General features: G+C 42.4%; 1 protein-coding gene across 1 annotated transcript in view; it reads left to right on the top strand.

Annotated features, from left to right (window-relative positions):
* Positions 1-7,506: 7,506 nt before the first annotated feature.
* Positions 7,507-18,879, top strand: part of YWHAZ (tyrosine 3-monooxygenase/tryptophan 5-monooxygenase activation protein zeta) — a 30,485-nt gene continuing 19,112 nt past the window's right edge. The window contains exons 1-2 of the mRNA XM_004431216.3: positions 7,507-7,737; positions 10,678-10,982. Of these exons, the coding sequence (XP_004431273.1) occupies positions 10,689-10,982 (294 nt within the window). The 5' untranslated portion in view covers positions 7,507-7,737; positions 10,678-10,688. The remainder of the gene's footprint in view (positions 7,738-10,677; positions 10,983-18,879) is intronic.

Raw genomic sequence — 18,879 nt, forward strand, 5'->3', positions numbered from 1 at the left:
AGCTTGAAGCCTACTGACCATATTAGCCTGACTGAAAACAATCAATGTTTAACAAATAAGTGAGGCATTAACTGTATGGAAGTTAATCATGTCAAAAACATGTATTTGACTTACCCAGAATAACTATCTCATGTCCTGTAGAGTGAGTTTGGTTTAAATTTACTAGCAAGTCACTGAAATATTGAAATATTTCAGGGATTCCTGAGGATTTCATGGCTAAGAAAGTGTGTGAACTCCTCCTGAAAACAATTTCAAGTTGAGAGCAACTGCCCCAGAGGAAGAATCAGGGAAACAAGAATACACAAATTCCGCTCTTAGGTCTAGGTTTATAAATTTTATATCAGATTCAGGGAAAACTGCCAGAAATTCACATTGCCCTTGATTCCATTTCCAGATGCCTGTTTTGCTACAGGGGGGATATTTTTTTAAATGTCTTCTGATAGATATGCATTCTTATGGTATCTTAAACCCTTAATGAATTCCAAATGTTCCCCTTGCTTATTCTTGGGTACTCAGGACTGAAACACAGGGCAGAAAGGGACAAATTCTTCTGACCTTTCCACTCCATGATTGCCACTGATCACTTTTGAATTGTAAATGATGCACTTTTGAAACTGTGAGCTCCCAGCTGCCTTTACCTGCCTCTAGCCATTGTCACGAGGTTGCAAGCTCCACTGAATGCGCTGACAGGGTAGTACCTGTATCTTTTCTCATTTTTCTTTGTACATATGAGTACCTCTCAGAGGAAATGATTCCTGAACTCAGACAAAATTGCTAGTAAGTATTATAAACCAGCACCTTCATTTCTGTGCCACTAAATTCAATGGTAACTTCCAAAAGCTGTTGTAATGCTTAATACCAAATTAAAGTCTTTACTTTTGCTTACGAAGTGTAAAAAAATAATACATTAAAAATATAATTGGTCAAGAGACCAATTGTCTGAGAAGACAGACTGAGAGAAAATATTTGCAAAAGATATATCTGATAAGGCTTGTTATCCAAAAATATCAAAGAACTCTTAACACTTACCAATAAGAAAACAAACAACTGGATTAAAAAGTGAGCCCAAGATCTTAACAGATGTCTCACCAAAGAAGACACACAGATGGCAAATAAGCATATGAAAAAATGCTCCACATCATACGTCACCAGGGAAATGCAAATTCAAACAACGAGATACCACTACACACCTATTAGAACGGCCACAATCCAGAACACTAACAACACCAAATACTGGTGAGGATGCGGAGCAACAGGAACTCTCATTCATTGCTGGTGTGAATGCAAAATGGTGCAGCCACTGTGGAAGGCAGTTTGGAGGTTTCTTACAAGACTAAACATTATCTTACCATGCGATTCAGCAATGGTGCTCCTTGGTATTTACCCAAAGTAGTTGAAAACTTATGTTCACACAAAAACCTGCACACGAATGTTTATAGCAGCTTTATTCGTAAATGCCAAAACCTGGAAGCAACCAAGATGTCCTTTGGTAGGTGAATGGATAAATAAACTGTGGTGTATCCAGACAAGTGTATTATTCAGCACTAAAAAAAGGTGAAAAGCCATGGAGGAGAGCTATGAAAAAAAACATAGAGGAAACTTAAATGCATATTACTAAGTGAAATAAGCCAATGTGAAAGCCTACATACTCTATGATTCCAACTATATGACATTCTGGAAAAGGCAAAACTAGAGAGACAATAAAAAGATAAGTGGTTACCATGGGTTAAGGGGGAGAGATGAACAGGTGGAGAAGAGGATTTTTAGAGCAGTGAATGTTACCTGTATGATACTGTAATGGTGGATATATGTCATTATACATTTGTCCAAACCCATAGAATATACAACACCAAAAGTGAACCCTAATGTAACTTTGGACTTTGGGTGATAATGATTTGTGAATGTAGGTTCATCAATTTTAACAAATATACCCGTCTGGTGGGAGATGTTGAAAATGGGGGAGGCTGTGTAAGAGTGGGGGCAGGGGGTATATGGAAATCTCTATACCTTCCTTTCAATTTTGTTGTGAACCTAAAACTACTCTAAAAAATAAAGCCTATATATATACATTTTTTGAAATTGACTGGAGACAAGGGTTAAGATGTTAAATTGGTGCCAAACTAAGATTCTTGCTATAATTTTTCCCATCTTCCCATTAAAATATCTATGAAAGAGTTTTTGAAAACTGAGAGTCAACCATTTGCAAGAGTCTGGGAAGAATTTCCACTGACTACACTGCAGAGAAGGCTAACCCAAGAAGCTTTATCATGGATACTTTACCCTCTGAAAAAGAAGAGCAACATTGATAGGAAGAAGTTAAAGCCTTCAAACTGTTATTCAATCAGAATCTATAAATCCCAGCAGGCAAAACAGAAGTACAGAGGGCCAGGGAGGCGGGGCGGCTGGTTATAAAATGTGATGGACGGACCTCTGGGATAAGGAGCTGTAGATACCGCAGCTGCGGAAGCACGCTGACAGCCCATAGGATCTAAGTTTGTAGTTTTTCCATTTATCACAGCTGATTGAAGAAGAACCAGAGATAGCCTCTGAGTCTCGACCAGATAAAGTCTCCTCATTGCAGACAACTGGACAATGGGTCAGGGGAAAACCTTGTCATGGTGGCTGCTCAACAGGTGATAAATGGAAACGTCTGCTGGATATCAGAATTTGGGCAAGGGAGCGTGTACTTGCACTCTCCTACAACTTCAGACCCATCCGTTTTCAAGAGGATGGTAAAGAGAAGCAGAGGAAATTTCCTGTCAGTTGGCCAACTCTGAGACTGGAAGGAACTTCCCTCACTGACATGTAAAGGAGAACAATCACCACCACAACATAAGATCTACCAAAAATTCTATAGTACGAGGAAACAGAACACTATCTGAAGACTCCAAGGAAGAGCATGTATCTGAGGAGGATTTACTACAGGAAAGGAAAATTTTAGAAAATGTCTGTTTATGTCCTTAATAGGATGCAAGGAGATATAGTGTCTATCAGTGACACATAAGTTAAGACTGTAGAGAAACTAAAAATTTCACTGTGGAATGAAAAATGCCATAGGAGACAAGAAAGCAAAATTGACTCTGCTGATAAGTCAGTAATTTATAGGACGAATATGAGTTTTTTCAGGGAACCTTCCTCACCTCTCCCTGGACAGTGCTCATAGCTCAAATTTTGCAAAACATAATCTGCTTACCTTTATTAGCTCTTACTTCCCTGTGCCTCACTGTAATTGCATTTAGTGTTTGTCTCTGTCCCTAGACTGTGAGCTTCTTCAGGGAGGGGACACGATTTACACATTTTTATCCCCAATAAGCAGCATAATCTCTGACCAGTGGGCCTTCATTAAGTGCTTGATGAATGTGTGAAATGAGGCTTGGCTGTCTTGTTGGTTTATATTTTTGTTTTTTAAATCAGCACGCAAAAAACCCAGTCTGTGACCAGCGTATCATAGAACACAGGGCTAGAGTCTGGTAGGTGAGGATAGAGTTAAAAGAGATGGACCGAAAACTTTTTTTTTTTAGAAAAACAAGGTTAACTAGTAGACAAAGGAATGAAGATGGCATCACATAAATAGTAAATCATAAAAGTGAAGTAAGTTGTGAGACTATTAGATTGATTTAGAATTAAGTGAGGAAATGTTACTTTCCTAAGGTCATTCTAGAAGTCAGATTAGTTGAGAATATTTAAAAACTGCTTTTTATCACAAAATCAGGTTCCCTTTCTTACTCTCTCACTTCATTTCCACCTCCCTTTTTTTTTTTCTTTCCCATTTTCTTCTTTTTTAAAAAAAAATCTTTACCCTGCTTTGGACTTGCCAATGACATCCACAGACATTACAGTGTTAGCAGTTATGATAGATAAACCCTAAATCTCAGTGGCTTAAAAAAATAGAAATTTAAGTCCAAAATGATTGGGGTCAGCTTTCACAGGCTCTCAGGGGCTGAGGCTCCTTTGATTTTGTGGCGCCATCCTCCTCTAAAGCCTTGGAATCCTTTTCATTCAGCTAGCAGATAGAGGTCCATTCAGGGACACAATAGAGGTTCAAACAGGGAGGCTGTTATTGACCAGGGCCACAAGTGGAGCACATCGCTTCAGTCATATCCTATTCGTTAGTGCTCAGTCCCATGGCCACACCTAATTGCAAAGGAGACTGGGCAATGGAGGCCAGTTATGGCTCTGCCACAAACTCCAGATTGTTCCAACAATCAATACTTGTGATCTGGAGCACTGTGTGTAGCCCTTTCCTTATGTTATCACTTAATCCTCGCAATAATCTCATGGAATTGGGTATTAGTATGTCCAATTTAGTAGCCTAAAGTCACATAGCTCTGAATGACAAACCAAGATTTGTACCCCATTCTGATTCCAAAGCCCATTGCACTATGCTGCATTTCTCCAATTAAATCATAATATTGAAGTGAGATTATAATCTGACTGAATTGTGATTAAAGCTAAAAGATCATGTAACCGCCACATCATGTAACTCCCACATCACCAATCGAGTACATCTTTGTGATGTTTTTCCAATCAGAATGATGGACTTATGATAATTTACCTGAACTGTTTCCCATTTTAATGTATAGATAGCATAGATCTGAAGTGATCATTGCAGTCCTCAGTACAGGAATGGAGCAATATTCACTGTTTAATCACTTATGTCTTATTAGTGCTAACAGACTAACACAAATTTGCATTTTCAGAGTGGACATTTTTATACCTCACACTTTTAAAAGATATTTTAAATACTGTATATAGTTTCATCTTATCTTCACAACCCTTTGAACAGTAGAGATCTCAGATATATCCATTCATAAATGAATAATAATAGCTGTTACTTTGTGCAAGGAACGGTGCTAAGCATAATATATAATATACAGTATATATTATATATAATATATAGAGAAGTAATATATATGTAAATATATATATAATACATAGATATATATTCCTTTATTTAATCCTCAACACCATTTAATGAGTTAAGTGTTTTTATTACTAGTTTATTGATGTGGAAATCAAGGCACAGGTTAACCAACTTGACTGAGGCAACAGAGATAAGCAGTTAAGAAAATAAAACAGGTCAGGCTACTAGTGAAAGTCTCCAGTAACTTTCCCAGAGTTCAAGTTCATAGGTTCTATTTATTCTTTGTTTTGCCATTATACTTGTCATATATTATTCCTATTCCTCAAAATACTTATCACTTAGGGCTTTCACGACATTCTCCATTCTTGCTTCCCTGCAACCTCATTCATTACACTTTTATTCCATGAAAATGTTGATTTGATTATGTAAAACTTAATAGTTCCTATTGTTTTACTAAAAAATGCCTTGCTATTTAACGTATGAAGCAAAAACCTAATTTAGCTGTTTCCTAAAGTAAATCCATGATTTATTTATGCAGAGAAATCCCTTAACGTCCTCTAAAACAAAAGGCATATACTCTATCTAAACATATATTTGAGATATTAAAGAAACACCAATTTCCATTTTAAGAAAGATTTAACTTAATATCTTCTGTCAAATTTCTGGTGCCTAGCACAAAACTGGAGACAACTTTTAAAAAAAAAAGCCAGCTTTTGAAATATTAGTCATTTTAAGTGAGTCACTCCCTAAAATAATTTACTTGGGAGTCAAAGAAAGGTGACTTTAATATCTCAGAAGTAAAACCCCGATCAATTTGTTCATCCATTCAGCTTACTATGTAACTGCTAATGCGGAAGCTTGGGGGAAAATAAAAAACACTGAAATTGGACCGGTCACTGGAAACTCTCTTCCTGGTTTACACTTTACTATCTAAACGCCAGCTGGAACTTCAGGCAAAACGTAATTTGTAGAACAAGTCTTGCGGCACACTATATCCGTCATACAGAACAGACAAGGTGCTGGAAGAGTGAAGAGTCATTTTGTGTGTCTGCTACTGCCAAATAATCCTCTGCAGAACTTGAGGTGTAACTCTTTTGTGGGGATCCCTGGTCAGCTGTGCCGAAAGGAGGCCCCTAGTAGGTGCTCAGTAAAGATACGTTGGAAAAATCAATGAGCTCAAGACCGAGTTTACACCAGGAAGGCAGGAAGAGTTATGAATTCTCTCATTGCTAACTATAAACTCTCGATGACTTTTGCAACTGGTTTTGCAGGTCATCCAAGCACTAATCTCTTCTTAGCTCTGACACATTTAGCAGAAGGGGCAGAAACATTTCACACTGTGAACGTCTCTCTTCGAACTTCCTTAAGTTGAGAGGGTGGAGGCCCTACCGTTTTAGGTTGGCACGTTGGTGCCGCACCTGCAATTTCCGCCCTTCTCCTTCCCCCTCTTCCTGGCTCCCGGTCCCTGCTCCTCGCCCTGCCAGCGGCCCACTCCCACCGACAGCTGGGTCAACCGGGGCGCCGGGACCTACCACGTCCCTCAAACCTTGCTTCAGGAGAAAACAGGTAATGATCTTTATGTTTAAAGTAACTGCAGCACGAGGTCTTCAAGTGAAAGCTTTATCTGCATAGAAAATTCAACCTAGAAGAAATGAGTCAGTACGTTCAATCTGTTCTTCGCCTCTCCATCTTAAGGCTTCCACGATCACCTCAAACCCTCCAACCAAGAAGGCGGTCTTTCCCCCCCGCCCCCCGGGAGTTGTAGGCTTTCTGAAAGCAGCGGCGTCTCCTTCCAGGCCTCACCTCCTGGCAGCTCCGCCCCGCCCGGCCCACCTCACCCCTGCTTCGCGCCCACCCATTGTCCCCTCGCAGCTGTCACTGCGCGCAGATCCCGAGCTCCCGATTGGAAAACCTTCCCGTCGCTCAGCCCACACTCCGGGGCCGGACGCCCCGCTCTCTATTCCGAGCCTTAAAAGGTCTAAGGCCGCTTTCCCCGGGCCAGCAGGTAAAGCCGCGGCGGCGGAAGGGAGGAAGGGAGGGGCCGCGCGCCCAGGTCGGCCGGCTCGGCGGAGGGGAGCGGCGGGATGGGAGGCAGCGCGCCACACCGCCCCTCCCTCACCGTCTGACCGCGCCCTCGCCCCCACCCCAAGTGCTGATCACAATGCCCAGACCGCGGAGCTCCTCTCGTAACGCAGCCTCCGGACCGCCCCGCGGGCAGTTACCACCGGGAAGCACGGAGGGCGGGGCGGTCCGGGCCGCGAGGCGGGGGCGGGGGGAATGTGAAAGGTCCCGGATGTTGCTGAACCGGAGCCCCTTCTAGAGGGACTGACTGGCGCAGGCGCAGAAGGAGAGCACGGAGAGCTACGGTGGGGGTGGGGAGAAATTTCTTTCTTGCTGGTTTCAAGGAAGAGGGAGACGACGGAGGTTGCGAGGGACCCGAGGGGAAGGCGAGGTGGGGCGGTGGTGGTGGTGGCGTGGGAAAGGAGCTTCCTGTCCAGGCGCACTCGGGGTAAGAGTAGACGAACTGGAAGCTCAGCGGGGTGGAGAGGAGGGTCGGTAGCGGGAGAGGCTGCGCGCTCCTCCGCTTGCCCTCTAGCGCGGGCGGGCAGGACGCGCGCGCTGGGGAGCGGCGGTTGCGCTGGGCCCCTAGAGCTGTGGGCACCAATCAACGGTTGCCATAGCAGCGTTTGACGTCATCGTGCGTGTGGTGCCCCTGCTGCCGGGGCTGGTGATTGGAGGAAACCCCGTGTCTGCGGAGCGGCTGTAGCCTGTGAGCAGCGAGATCCAGGGACAGAGTCTCAGCCTCGCCGCTGCCGCCGCCGCCCAGAGCCTGCTGAGCCCCGTCCGTCCGCCGCCACCCACTCCGGACACAGGTAAGGGAGCCGGCCACCGCCGCCTCGCCCCGCTGCTTCCTGTCCCCAGCCAGCCTTCGAGAGCGCGGGCGCCGGCCCCGCTCCACGTCCCCTCGGCCCCGCTCGCCCGGCCGTAGCGGCGCTGGGCCGAGGCGGAGTCTCCTCAGGCGGAGACGGGCGGCGGCCTCTCTTCCGCTGGGTTCGGGCGGGCGGCTCGCGGCCGCCTCGGGCTACCTGCTTCCGGATCGACGCCCCGGCCCCCAGCAGCGCCCGTCCCCGGTTCCCGTCCCCGGGGTGGAGAGGGCGCCCACGCGCCGGGTCCCCGGGGACCCGCCCGGCCGCCAGCTCCCGGGGGTGGCCGAGGCGCCTTTGGCCGCGATCCGTCCCCGCCCTCGTCTCCGCGCCCCCAGAGCCCCCTCCTCCTGGCCGCCTGCTCCCCGCTTCCGCCCGAGATAATGACTCGGCGGCTGCGGGCATTGCAGTGGCGCAGGTGAGGCCGCCCCCTCCGCGGTCCCCCGCCCGCCTCCCCTCCCCTCCCCTCCCCCGGCCTCTCCCGCCCGCCCCTCGGCGCAGCCTCCGCGCCCCGCGCTGCGGCGGCACCCAGCCCTCCCCCACCCGGCGGCGGCGGCGGCGGGAGGAGCGCCGCGCCCGGGCCCCGCGCCGAGGCCGGCCTGGAGGCGCCCGGCAGGTAGAGCAGGGCGAGGCCGCCCTGGGGCGCAAGGGGGAGCCGGCTCCGGGCGGGGCTCCCGGGACCTGGAGCCGAATTTCCTGGGTTTCGCGGTGGGGGATGGGGCTGGCCTCTTTCTCCTGGTGAATGGGGGGCCCAGGCAGGGGGAGAGAAGAGGATGGGGAGGACGGGGGCCGGCTTTTCTCGCTCGCCCGCCGGGTGGGCCAGCCCCGGAGGGGCCCTGCGCTCGGCCTGAGCCGCGGCCCCCCTCTGCGGGGCGGGTAAGCCGGAGCGGAACAGCCGGCGGCGGCCCGGCTCGGCTGGGTGTGGTCTCGCCCCCTCCCCCGCTTGCTGCAGCTGTCGGTTCCTTCCAGACTAAATGTGCAGCGGCGGGGTCCGGCGGCGGCGGAGACGCCGGTGGAAAGTGGGGTGTGTCGCGCCCGGCGGGTCGTGGTTCCGCATCTGCGGGCGGCGCTGGCGTCTCTGTCCCCGGGGCGGGCGGCCCCCCCCCCCACGCCACCCCGGCGCGGGCGGGGGCGCGGGCGCTGCTCCTCCCTCTCGCTCTGGTGGGGGAATTAACTCTCAGCAGTAGGTTGGGCTCCTTGACACAGATCCGCCATGACAAAGAGGGAGAGTCGGGGACTTGAGCGGAGGCACAAGCTTGGGCGGAGCCAAGTGGGGGGGCTGCCAATAGCGCGGACGGAAGATTTGCACTTTCAAGTCACCGTCTGCCCGTTTTCGTTTCACCCAATTCGACGTCTGACGTCGGTTAAGGGTTAAATGGGTGCGGCGAGTCCTCTCCGCAGTATAGAGGCGAGGCCTTGGAGCGCTAGTTATTCTGTGAGAAACCTAATCCACTTCCCCTTGTACTCGAGGGGTTGGGGAGAGAAACCTTTGTACTGGTTTTAGATAATTTTTCGTTAGAAGCAACGTTAGTCTGAGAGCGTTTTTGAGTTCTTAGGGGAAAAATGAGTGATTTCGAGAGCCGGGGAGCGATATGCGATCACAAATTTAAATAGTTTTCGCATTGAAATGATCTGCCTTGCATCCACGCTAGCTGATTACTTGTTTAAATACTGGGGACCTGTTCTGTTCGGGGTTTTGTTTTTTATTTTTTAATGTATTGTGGGATTTTCATGGGAGGGTAAAGGATATGATATTGGGGAGTCAATTGCCATAGTGAGTGACAGTGGCTTTTCTGTTCACTTTTTGATAGTGCATTTCAGGCTGTACATTTTTCTTTAAAATCGTTTATTCTGTGGGATCACTGTATGGTTTAATATCTTTGCTGTTTTAGTACCTTTCCAAAGTATCTTTAAGGAAAAGTATAACGGGTAAATTGAAAAGTCTAGGGAGCTTTAAAATGGGAGGAGGAGAATTAGGTGGGAAGTCATGGTAAGGCCAGCTTGAGTACTAATATATTCAATTAAATTTTGACTACTAGGAACAAAATGTAGGAATTCTACATTTAAACTGGAATAATGACATCAGAAACTCTGGTCACACTGAAAGCACTTAATATGTACATTTTAGTGCTCACAGATAGAGTTGAAGTTCCAGAACTCATGGATATATTTTTAAGCGTGTGTGCATGTAACAAGGTACAGTTAAAGAAGCCTTTGGGTCAGATAGATATTGATCCTTGGTAGTTTATATTTGAAATATTTTAAAACAAGCAATTTGGTAATTTTCCAAGAAGATTATCGTGCTATGATCAGCTGGCAAATGTTGCAGAGATCGGTGGATTTGGGGTGGGGGGTAATACCAAATAAAATTTAAACGCTCCTGACAAGAGTAGGTATTATAAAAGTAAAAAGACATGAATTACATTAAACAGACAAATCATGATTCTGGACTTATGATAGAAATTGTAATATTCTTCGTAGGTAGTGTTTTCACTAAAGAAAAGCTGCTTAATTTTGGATTACTTAGTGATATTGGAAACTGGAGTTGAGCTTTTGGCCAAGATAAGTGTTGGTTTTTAAGGCAGCCTCTTGACCAAATGTGCTTTGACCTTATGTGAAATTAGGATCTTCTGAACAGAGATGAGGTAATGCAATTTTAGTTTTGCTAAACTGATGTTAATGGCTTTAAATTTATCCTCTGCATGTTGAGTATGCCAATTTTTCCACTCTATTCTGATCATCTTTTTATGAACTGCATTAAATTTCTCATGTGAAGAATCTTCCATTGGCAATCAGATTTGAGGTGTTATTATAGCTTATTTACAAAAGGTATAATTTTGAGTCTTTTGTTGGAAAAAAATATCTAAATGCTACTTTTTTCTCCTGCAGAACATCCAGTCATGGATAAAAATGAGCTGGTGCAGAAGGCCAAACTGGCCGAGCAGGCTGAGCGATATGATGACATGGCAGCCTGCATGAAGTCTGTAACTGAGCAAGGAGCTGAATTATCCAATGAGGAGAGGAATCTTCTCTCAGTTGCTTATAAAAATGTTGTAGGAGCCCGTAGGTCATCTTGGAGGGTCGTTTCAAGTATTGAGCAAAAGACAGAAGGTGCTGAGAAAAAACAGCAGATGGCTCGAGAATACAGAGAGAAAATTGAGACTGAGCTAAGAGATATCTGCAATGATGTACTGGTGAGAATCATTTGGTGTAGCTTTACTATACTATAAAGTTCCTATAATGAATATCAGTTATGTTACTCTCAATTTTCTTTTTTTGGTTATTCTTTTCCTTATAAAAATTGAGTGTTCTATGTTTTGAAATCTTCAGAGTGTCATTCTTTAAAGATGTTAAAACAATTACAGTTAAGTTTGTATAAAGTAAATGCAATAATGATTATCAGTTCAAATAGACTGGAAAATAGACTGTGGTAGTGTATTTTGTACTAATTGAAAAGACAAACTAATAGTATTACCGTTTCAGTTATAGTCAGAATTCTTGTGGTTCTAGAGCTGGTTCTTTTAAATGTAGATATACGGATACAGGAATTTTACGTATCTTTTTATGTAAGAGAGATGTAATGGGAGACTCATTGTAGATATAGTACCCTCCCCTCAATTAGCCACTATGTTAATGTAATGAGTCAGCCATGCAGAAAATTCTGCCTTGACAGTTGCTTTTACTTCTTCCTGCGTTTAAGTGTTGGAAGTCAACTTTGAACACTGACAACCACAATAAAAGGTTATGAGTAACTCGAGCTTGATTTTCCAGGTTCAGTCAAGAAATATTTTAAGTATTCAGTACCTACTGTATTGAAGCACTGTTTCTCTAAAAAGCTTAAAAGAGTTGAACATTACATTTTGGTTAATTTTAATTTGTTTTTTTACAAATGATGTCTTTCTGATTCAGAAATGTGTAAATCTGAGGATAAATTGGTAGAAGATCCAGCCATTTAGCATATAATATCCCGTATACATTAATACTTTCCCTTTTTAATGAACCAGGAGTTTTTGGAATAATATTTAAAGTGATTTTACTAAATGATTACTCATATCATAGGACTTCAGGTTGCACATTGGGTGTCAGTACAGGAAGGCATATAGAAAGATACAATATCCCAGTTTCTCTGGACGGGTTACTGAGTCTGGGACTCAATATGGAAATCCAGGTGCCCTAGTTATTATTTGAACCTTGTTCCTAGAGGAACTACTATAATGAGCATTATAGGATTATTTCTGATGTGTGGGTTTGGGGTTTCCGTTAAAGATGTAGTGGTATTATGATTCCTTTACACTAGTCTCTACCAGTGGAATGGCTTCAGTTCCTAAATTACGCATACTTGCTTTCAGCTGGTATTTTCTTGAGGCTGTCTTTTTAAAGAACAATAATATTTTTTAATTTAAGTAACTTGGGCTCACAAGGTCTTCTCATGTGGTGTCTGTCTTGGGTGGTTTTGTTTTTCTTTGGCTTTTTTTTGGGTTGCTTATTTGAAATATTCACGTGGATAGCTATCATTTATTTCTAAGATGAGAACGGAGTCCTCTGCTTTTGTTGAGGCTAAGTGACAAATGCTTATCTTGTGATTTGCCAAGGTAATAAGAATATTTAAAATTTGAAAATATCATTTTCTGTAATAAAAAATGTATTGAGTTTTTCCCCCCTTGGTCTCTTTAATGGTTAGTATTTGTACGTGTTATTGAATTTTGTTTACTCTGGTGTTTTTCCCCCAATTGTTACACCTGACAGATAAAATTTTTATTTTGGTTTCAAAGAGTTTGTTACAAATTATAAGTTCCCTTAAGACGAAAGTCAATTTTAGGAATAAAAGGGGATGTGGTAACATTTATCCTCTACTGAATTGCAAATACAAGCTTATTTGCGATTCCAGGTAGGTATTTGCATGTTTTCCACACGCAAAGTATAAAAGTTCCCGTTATTGTGAGGATTTTCTTAGGAAAAGACTCTAACGGTTTTAACTTCGTTTCCCTTTGGTTACTGTATCAAGAATAAAAAATTAATGCATAAGATCAGTGGATGAAAATAACTAGATTAATCTACATACCTTCTCTTTCTTGATGTGATTATTAAGGGAGTTTGGTACTGGTCACTACCTGTGTTGTTCTTTTTCGTAATAGCACTGGTGTCTCACCACGTCTAAAGGAAATTTCTACTTTGGAAGTATAGACAAATGAAAGTTAAAGTCCTTTACCATACAAAAGGCTCAGAGAATTCTAAACAGGCTTTTGCTTCCAGCCTTGGTCTTTTCAAGAGTAAAGTTCTGTTAGTGATTTCTAGAAAAAAATTCTTTGAACTGCTGATATGCTTGATTATTAGTGGAAGTATGTTTTAATTATATTTTAAGATCTTTGTTGTTGTTAGTGCTGTCGAGTGGATTCCAACTCCTAGCGACCCCGTGTACAGCAAAGCGGAGCCCTGCCAGGTCTTTTGCGCCATCTTCTCACCTTCCGGCCGCTACATCAGACAGTGCTCCACGGCTATTCACAGGGTTTTCATGGCCAGTATTGCAGAAGTAGGTGGCCAGGTCCTTCCTAGTCTGTCTTAGTCTGGAAGCTCTGCTGAAACCTGTCCACCATGGGTGACCCTGCTGGTATTTGAAATACCAGTGGCATAGCTTTCAGCATCCCAGCAACACGCAGCTGCCGCAGAGTGACAACCGACACACAGGTGGTGTGATGCCCTGACTGGGAAATGAACCTGCGCCGAGGTGGTGAGAACTCTGATCTTACCACTTGTTTAAGATCTTACATGATAAAAATGAAATTAATTATAATTTTTATTACTCTACTTTTTTCTGAACTTTGATTTTTTTTTTTTTTTTTTAATTTAAGAAAGATAAGCAGATAGTTCTTTTTCAGAATTAATGTTATTGGCTGGTGGCATCGGTGATGAACGAGATTTCATTGTTCTATTGAGCACCGGTATCATACTACCTAAGAAATCATCCTGTTTCTTCCCATAACAAGGAGCTAACCTCCAGAGTTCTAAGTTTTTCTGAAGAACTCTTTGGTTCGTTATTAAATGGTTATTACCATTGTGGTTATGTGCATTTATCAAGTGTTTGTGTAATTTATACTGTTTACTAAGCAGAGAAAGAGTAGGGATCATGTTACTTTGTCCAAGAGTTGTAGAGCATTACTGTGGAAAGTTGGTCACTGGCATGTTCTTCACAGCATGGACTTCTCTTTATGCAGAAGGACTTGGGGTTCTTCTCTTGTGTTGTTAATTTGAAATTGCAGTATATGAACTGTGCAGTCAGCCTTTCCTGCTGGGTCTTAGACCAAAGGCTTTCTTGGTAGTGGGGGAGGGGCTCAACACTAGTGATCCCTAACACCTCTTCTGCATAAACCCACAAGAAGCAAAAAATTGAGTCGTTTTGTCTTGAACATGATGAAATGAAAAGCAAAATGAGGAAATACATAGTAGAAAACCTCATTCAAACTCAAAGAAGGATGTAGTGGTGTAAAAAGAGCTCCAGGTTTTGGGTCAAACCAACTTTTTACCATTTAATAGCTGCATGGTCTAAGGAAATCACTCAGTTTCCCTCTGAGAAAACAGCTCAATTAAATGGGAATAATATCCACGCCATAGGATTGTTGTGGAGAATGAAAATCAGGTAAAGCCCCTGACTACCTTCTGTGCCTTGTTTGTCCTAGCTTTAGGTTCTGCTTAAAAGCAGTGGCAACAATACAAGCCCACCTATAAGAGTACAGGGGTCTCTTAAGAGTCCAAGAATGGGATTTAAAGATCCAAAAAACTTTAAAAACTGTATTTTTCTGGGGCAGAGTGTCCATACTGGCCAGCCGATTTTCAAAGGTTTCCTTTAAAAATTTGAAAGCCAATGGTATAAGGCAAAGAATGGTTTTCTCTCCTTATGGGAGGCGAAGCAGTAAAATCATGAGTCTGACGTTTGTAACGGTTGGCAGTAGTAGTTGAGTAATAGTAATAGTGATTCAGTTAACTTGACTGAGTTCCATTTTATGCTTCTCTGCATTTTTATTTGCCCAGGGCAGTTTTAAGGTGTCATTACTGGGTACTGGTTTTTGTTTCCAGCCCACAGAACTGCCATTAAGCAGAAGCAAGCTAGGAAACCAGGCGGCTTTTACATCGTTGCTAGTCTGAATATAATAATATGTGCTTTGGGCATTAAAAACTGCTACATAGAGTTGTAAGCTGAAAATCACTAAGGTAGCTTATTTATTGGAATAAGGACTTCTCAAAAGAATTCTGAAGTGTTATACCCATCTTCACTACTTTATATTTTTACATGTTTTTGTCAAATAAGGCTTTTGGTATGTTTCAAAGTACAAAGACCTTACATGACATAGCAGATACCTACAGTCCCTTCCAGGAAGGAATACATTGGATAGAGTCTTTTTGGTAATAAAATTCAATAGTCTTTTTAAAAGAGTTTTCACAATAAGCATTCAGTATTGCACCTGGTAAGGTGTTTTGTATGGTTGAGAAGTCTGAGGTGTAGGAAGTGGAAACGAAAATAAATAGAGGACTGAGAATTGAAAGGTAGAATTGTTCACTGTTGGGTTGGAAGGGGAAGAATAACCACCAACGTAACCAAGATACACAGATTGCCTATCCTTTTTTTCAGTACGGTCATGCATCACTTAACGACGGGGATACATTCTGAGAAGTGCATTTGTTAGACTCTTTCATCATTGTGTGAACATTGTTGTACTGAAGGGGAACAAAATTTGCCGCCCCCAAATTTGTCTCTTTAACGTGTTGCTTCTAGGCTGATTATTTTTAAGAAACAAAGACTTGGAAAGTTTTTCTTGTTACCTCCCCTTTAATTGCCTAGAAGAAGACAGATAAAAAAACTAGGTGAACTAGGTGGTAGATGGGAGGAACCTAGAAATGTCAGTGTGTTGGGCTCCCCCATGTGTTCTGGTGTCTTCGTGGCCAAACACTTGCTCCTTTTCACTTACCTGTGAATTACCTTCCTTCCCTTTGAAGTCCCTGCCTCTGCCCCACCACCAGCATCTTTTTTTGTCTTTAGCTGGGATTGGTATTTAAGGTGAGGGCTTCAGTCATTTTGGCGAGTTACTTGGTTTTCTCCCGTGTATACGTGTTACTAAACTTTTATTTTTCTCCTGTTAATCTGTCTCATGTCAATTTAATTCTTGGGCCAGCCAGAAGAACCTAGAAGGGTGGTGGAAAATTTCTTCCTCTTCTACAGTATTTGACAAACCTGGATGGTATAGCCTACTACACACCTAGGCTATATGGTACTAATCTTATGGAACCACTGTCGAGTCGTACATGTGGTTCATAGTTGACCAAAAGGTTATGTGGTACGTGACTATAGCAGTACTTAAATAAGGAGGAGATCCTTCACACTTGTTCTAGTAAGAGATACAGGTGACCTGGAAATGTTTAGTGATAAGATGACCTGTGAAGATAGTTAAAAGTGAACTAAGAGGAAAAGATTAAAGGATTTGAAATTGGAATTAGAGTGAAAAACATGAGTAAAATCTCAAAGTATAGGAAGAACATGCACACTTATGAAATAATGATCCAACTCTCTTAATCTACCCAAGAAAGAGGAGGAAATTGTATTCAGCCCTAGCAGAGGCATTTGAAATAGAAACGGCGAAAATAAGCTACCTTAGATTTGTGATAGCTTACCAAGAATCATTTGCTCTTCATTTTTTCTTTTAAGAACATCCAGCTTTATCAGTAAACAAATCCTGCTGGTGACACCTCAGTAGTGGTACAGTAGAAGCATCCTAGTTAGTCGGTTATTTGAAAAGTAGTTCTAGTATGTGATCATACTTGTTTTAAACATTTATTTTAAATTAAAACAGATGTGTATGTTCCTTTGCCCCTTTTTTTTTTTTTTTGCTTTTTAGACCTTTGTTGCTATAGCTATCTGCATTTTGATTATTTATTTTTTTTTTTCCCCCAAAGCCCCAGTAGATAGCTGTATGTCATAGATGCAAATCCTTCTAGTTGCTGTACGTGGGACGCGGCCTCAGCATGGCCTGAGAAGCGGTGCGTCAGTGCGCGCCCTGGATCCGAACCCGGACCACCAGCACCGGAACACGCGCGCTTAACCGCTAAGCCATGGGGCCAGCCCGCATTTGCCCATCTTTATTGTGGTGCTAAGAACCTTTTCTTTGAATATGTATAGATCCACAGTTTGAAAATAATTTGCTAATTGGCCCTATAAAATGCACCCTTTATAAAATGCAGTTTGAGTTTGCATAGTAGAGTGAGAACTTAAATGCTTGATAAGCAGTCAGAATCTCTCTAGAAATGTGCAATTTTTTCTAATCTTTCAGTTGTTTGTCCAAGCCAAGGGATTTTGTGTGTGTGTGTGTGTGTGTGTGTGTGAGACTCTCCCTTAAAAACTAGTTGTTCCAAAGCATTCAACTTAGTTTTCATAGGAACACATCTTTTCGTACTTGTATTTCATAACATTTGTAAGTAACATAACTTTTTAAGTAATTATACCCAGTATGATAGCATAGTTTTGGAAACAAATATCGGACTCTTAATAAAGACATAACTGCTGATGGAAGCTGAAGGGGATTCCACAGAGTAGCCGAAAAACTTAACTATACTGAAGTATTTAGCCCAAGTTATGGGCATCATCAACGTTTACCCACGAATGAAGAACCTACTGTAAGCCAGGCTATCAAGTGAAATTTGGTTAATCCAGCAAATTAAGGGACGGTTCTGTAAGAGTTTTTGCATTCTAGATCATTCTATTAAAACATTAGGTGAGGGGAGCATTGTTGCATTTAAAAGCCTTTTTTAATAATTTTGTAAGAGATGGGACTAGAAGGAGAACGTGGGTTTGTAAGAGATGGGACTAGAAGGAGAACGTGGGTACTGGTTAGATCACAAAGGGCCTACTATAATGTTATAAACTAAGGAATGGGGTCCTTTAAAGGCCATGGAAAAACTTCAAGTAGAGGAAATGACACTAGATTTTGCCTCTTAAAAGGAGAGTTGGTAGACATGCAAAAATGGTTCTGTTTTTATAAAGAAAATCAGAGCTGCCTTTGATTTGACAGTTTTTTTGAAGATCTCTGATAATCTGGTTCTGTTCTTTGGACTAATTTTCTCCTTTTAATGATGTTAGAATAGATTCTCAGTGCCCTCCATCGTAGTTTGTTAATCATCATTTATACAGTTATCTTAGTTTTTTGGAATTGGTTCTTTAACCTGTGAAAGACTTAGGGTTTTTTCCCTGTGAATATAATACCTATTTTCACATGTGGTAAGTAGTTCTGACACATAAAGGGAGCCCAGTATAGGAAATAGTTCTGCCTTTATAATGTTGAATTAAATGTTACTGGGCTATTTAGATTAATTTGACCACAGTTTTTTCCTTCCAAAATAGGTGCTCTTCGGCACATTTATATTGAAGAATGTTTGTGTATGAGAAAAAATTTTTTTAAAAGTCAAATCATGGGTGTTCTGATGTCAGCTGAGTTGAAAAAACTTTGTAGTCCATTGAAATTCTAAGTGCCTTAGAATTTTTTGTCTAGAATTCTTGAGGTCTGGATTGTGACTTCATTCTAGTTCGCATAGCTCTTGCTTTATTATGATGGTTTTACATTGAGAATAGACACTGGTCTTTAGGGGATTTAGAATTGCTGTCAATTTCAATACGCTGAAAGCCAGAGTTGATCTTTCTTTTGAAACTACCTGTCCTTTCTAACTATAGTCTTGTGCCACATAACATTTCAATCAATGACTGACTGCCTATATGACGGGTCTCATAAGATTAGTACCATATAGCCTACGTGTGTAGTAGGCTATACCATCGAGGTTTGTGTAAGTACACTGTGTAATGTTCACACAATGATGAAATCGCCTAAGGATGCATTTCTCAGAACGGATCCCAGTCATTAAGCAACACGTGACTATACCTAATTTTAGCATGTTTTCTAGGCTTAATCAAAATGACATCTTGGACTCAACTTCGACTTCATTTTCTGATTGCAAGTTGTTATTGCTGTGTTGCCTAGATCATTGGTTCTCAGACTTTTACATTCATGTTGATACTCACTTGTATGATACACTCCCGTGGATAGTACACAGGAT

Source organism: Ceratotherium simum, chromosome 23 (assembly GCF_057802395.1).
Source record: "Ceratotherium simum simum isolate JZ-2026a chromosome 23, ASM5780239v1, whole genome shotgun sequence".
NCBI classification, from domain to species: domain Eukaryota; kingdom Metazoa; phylum Chordata; class Mammalia; order Perissodactyla; family Rhinocerotidae; genus Ceratotherium; species Ceratotherium simum.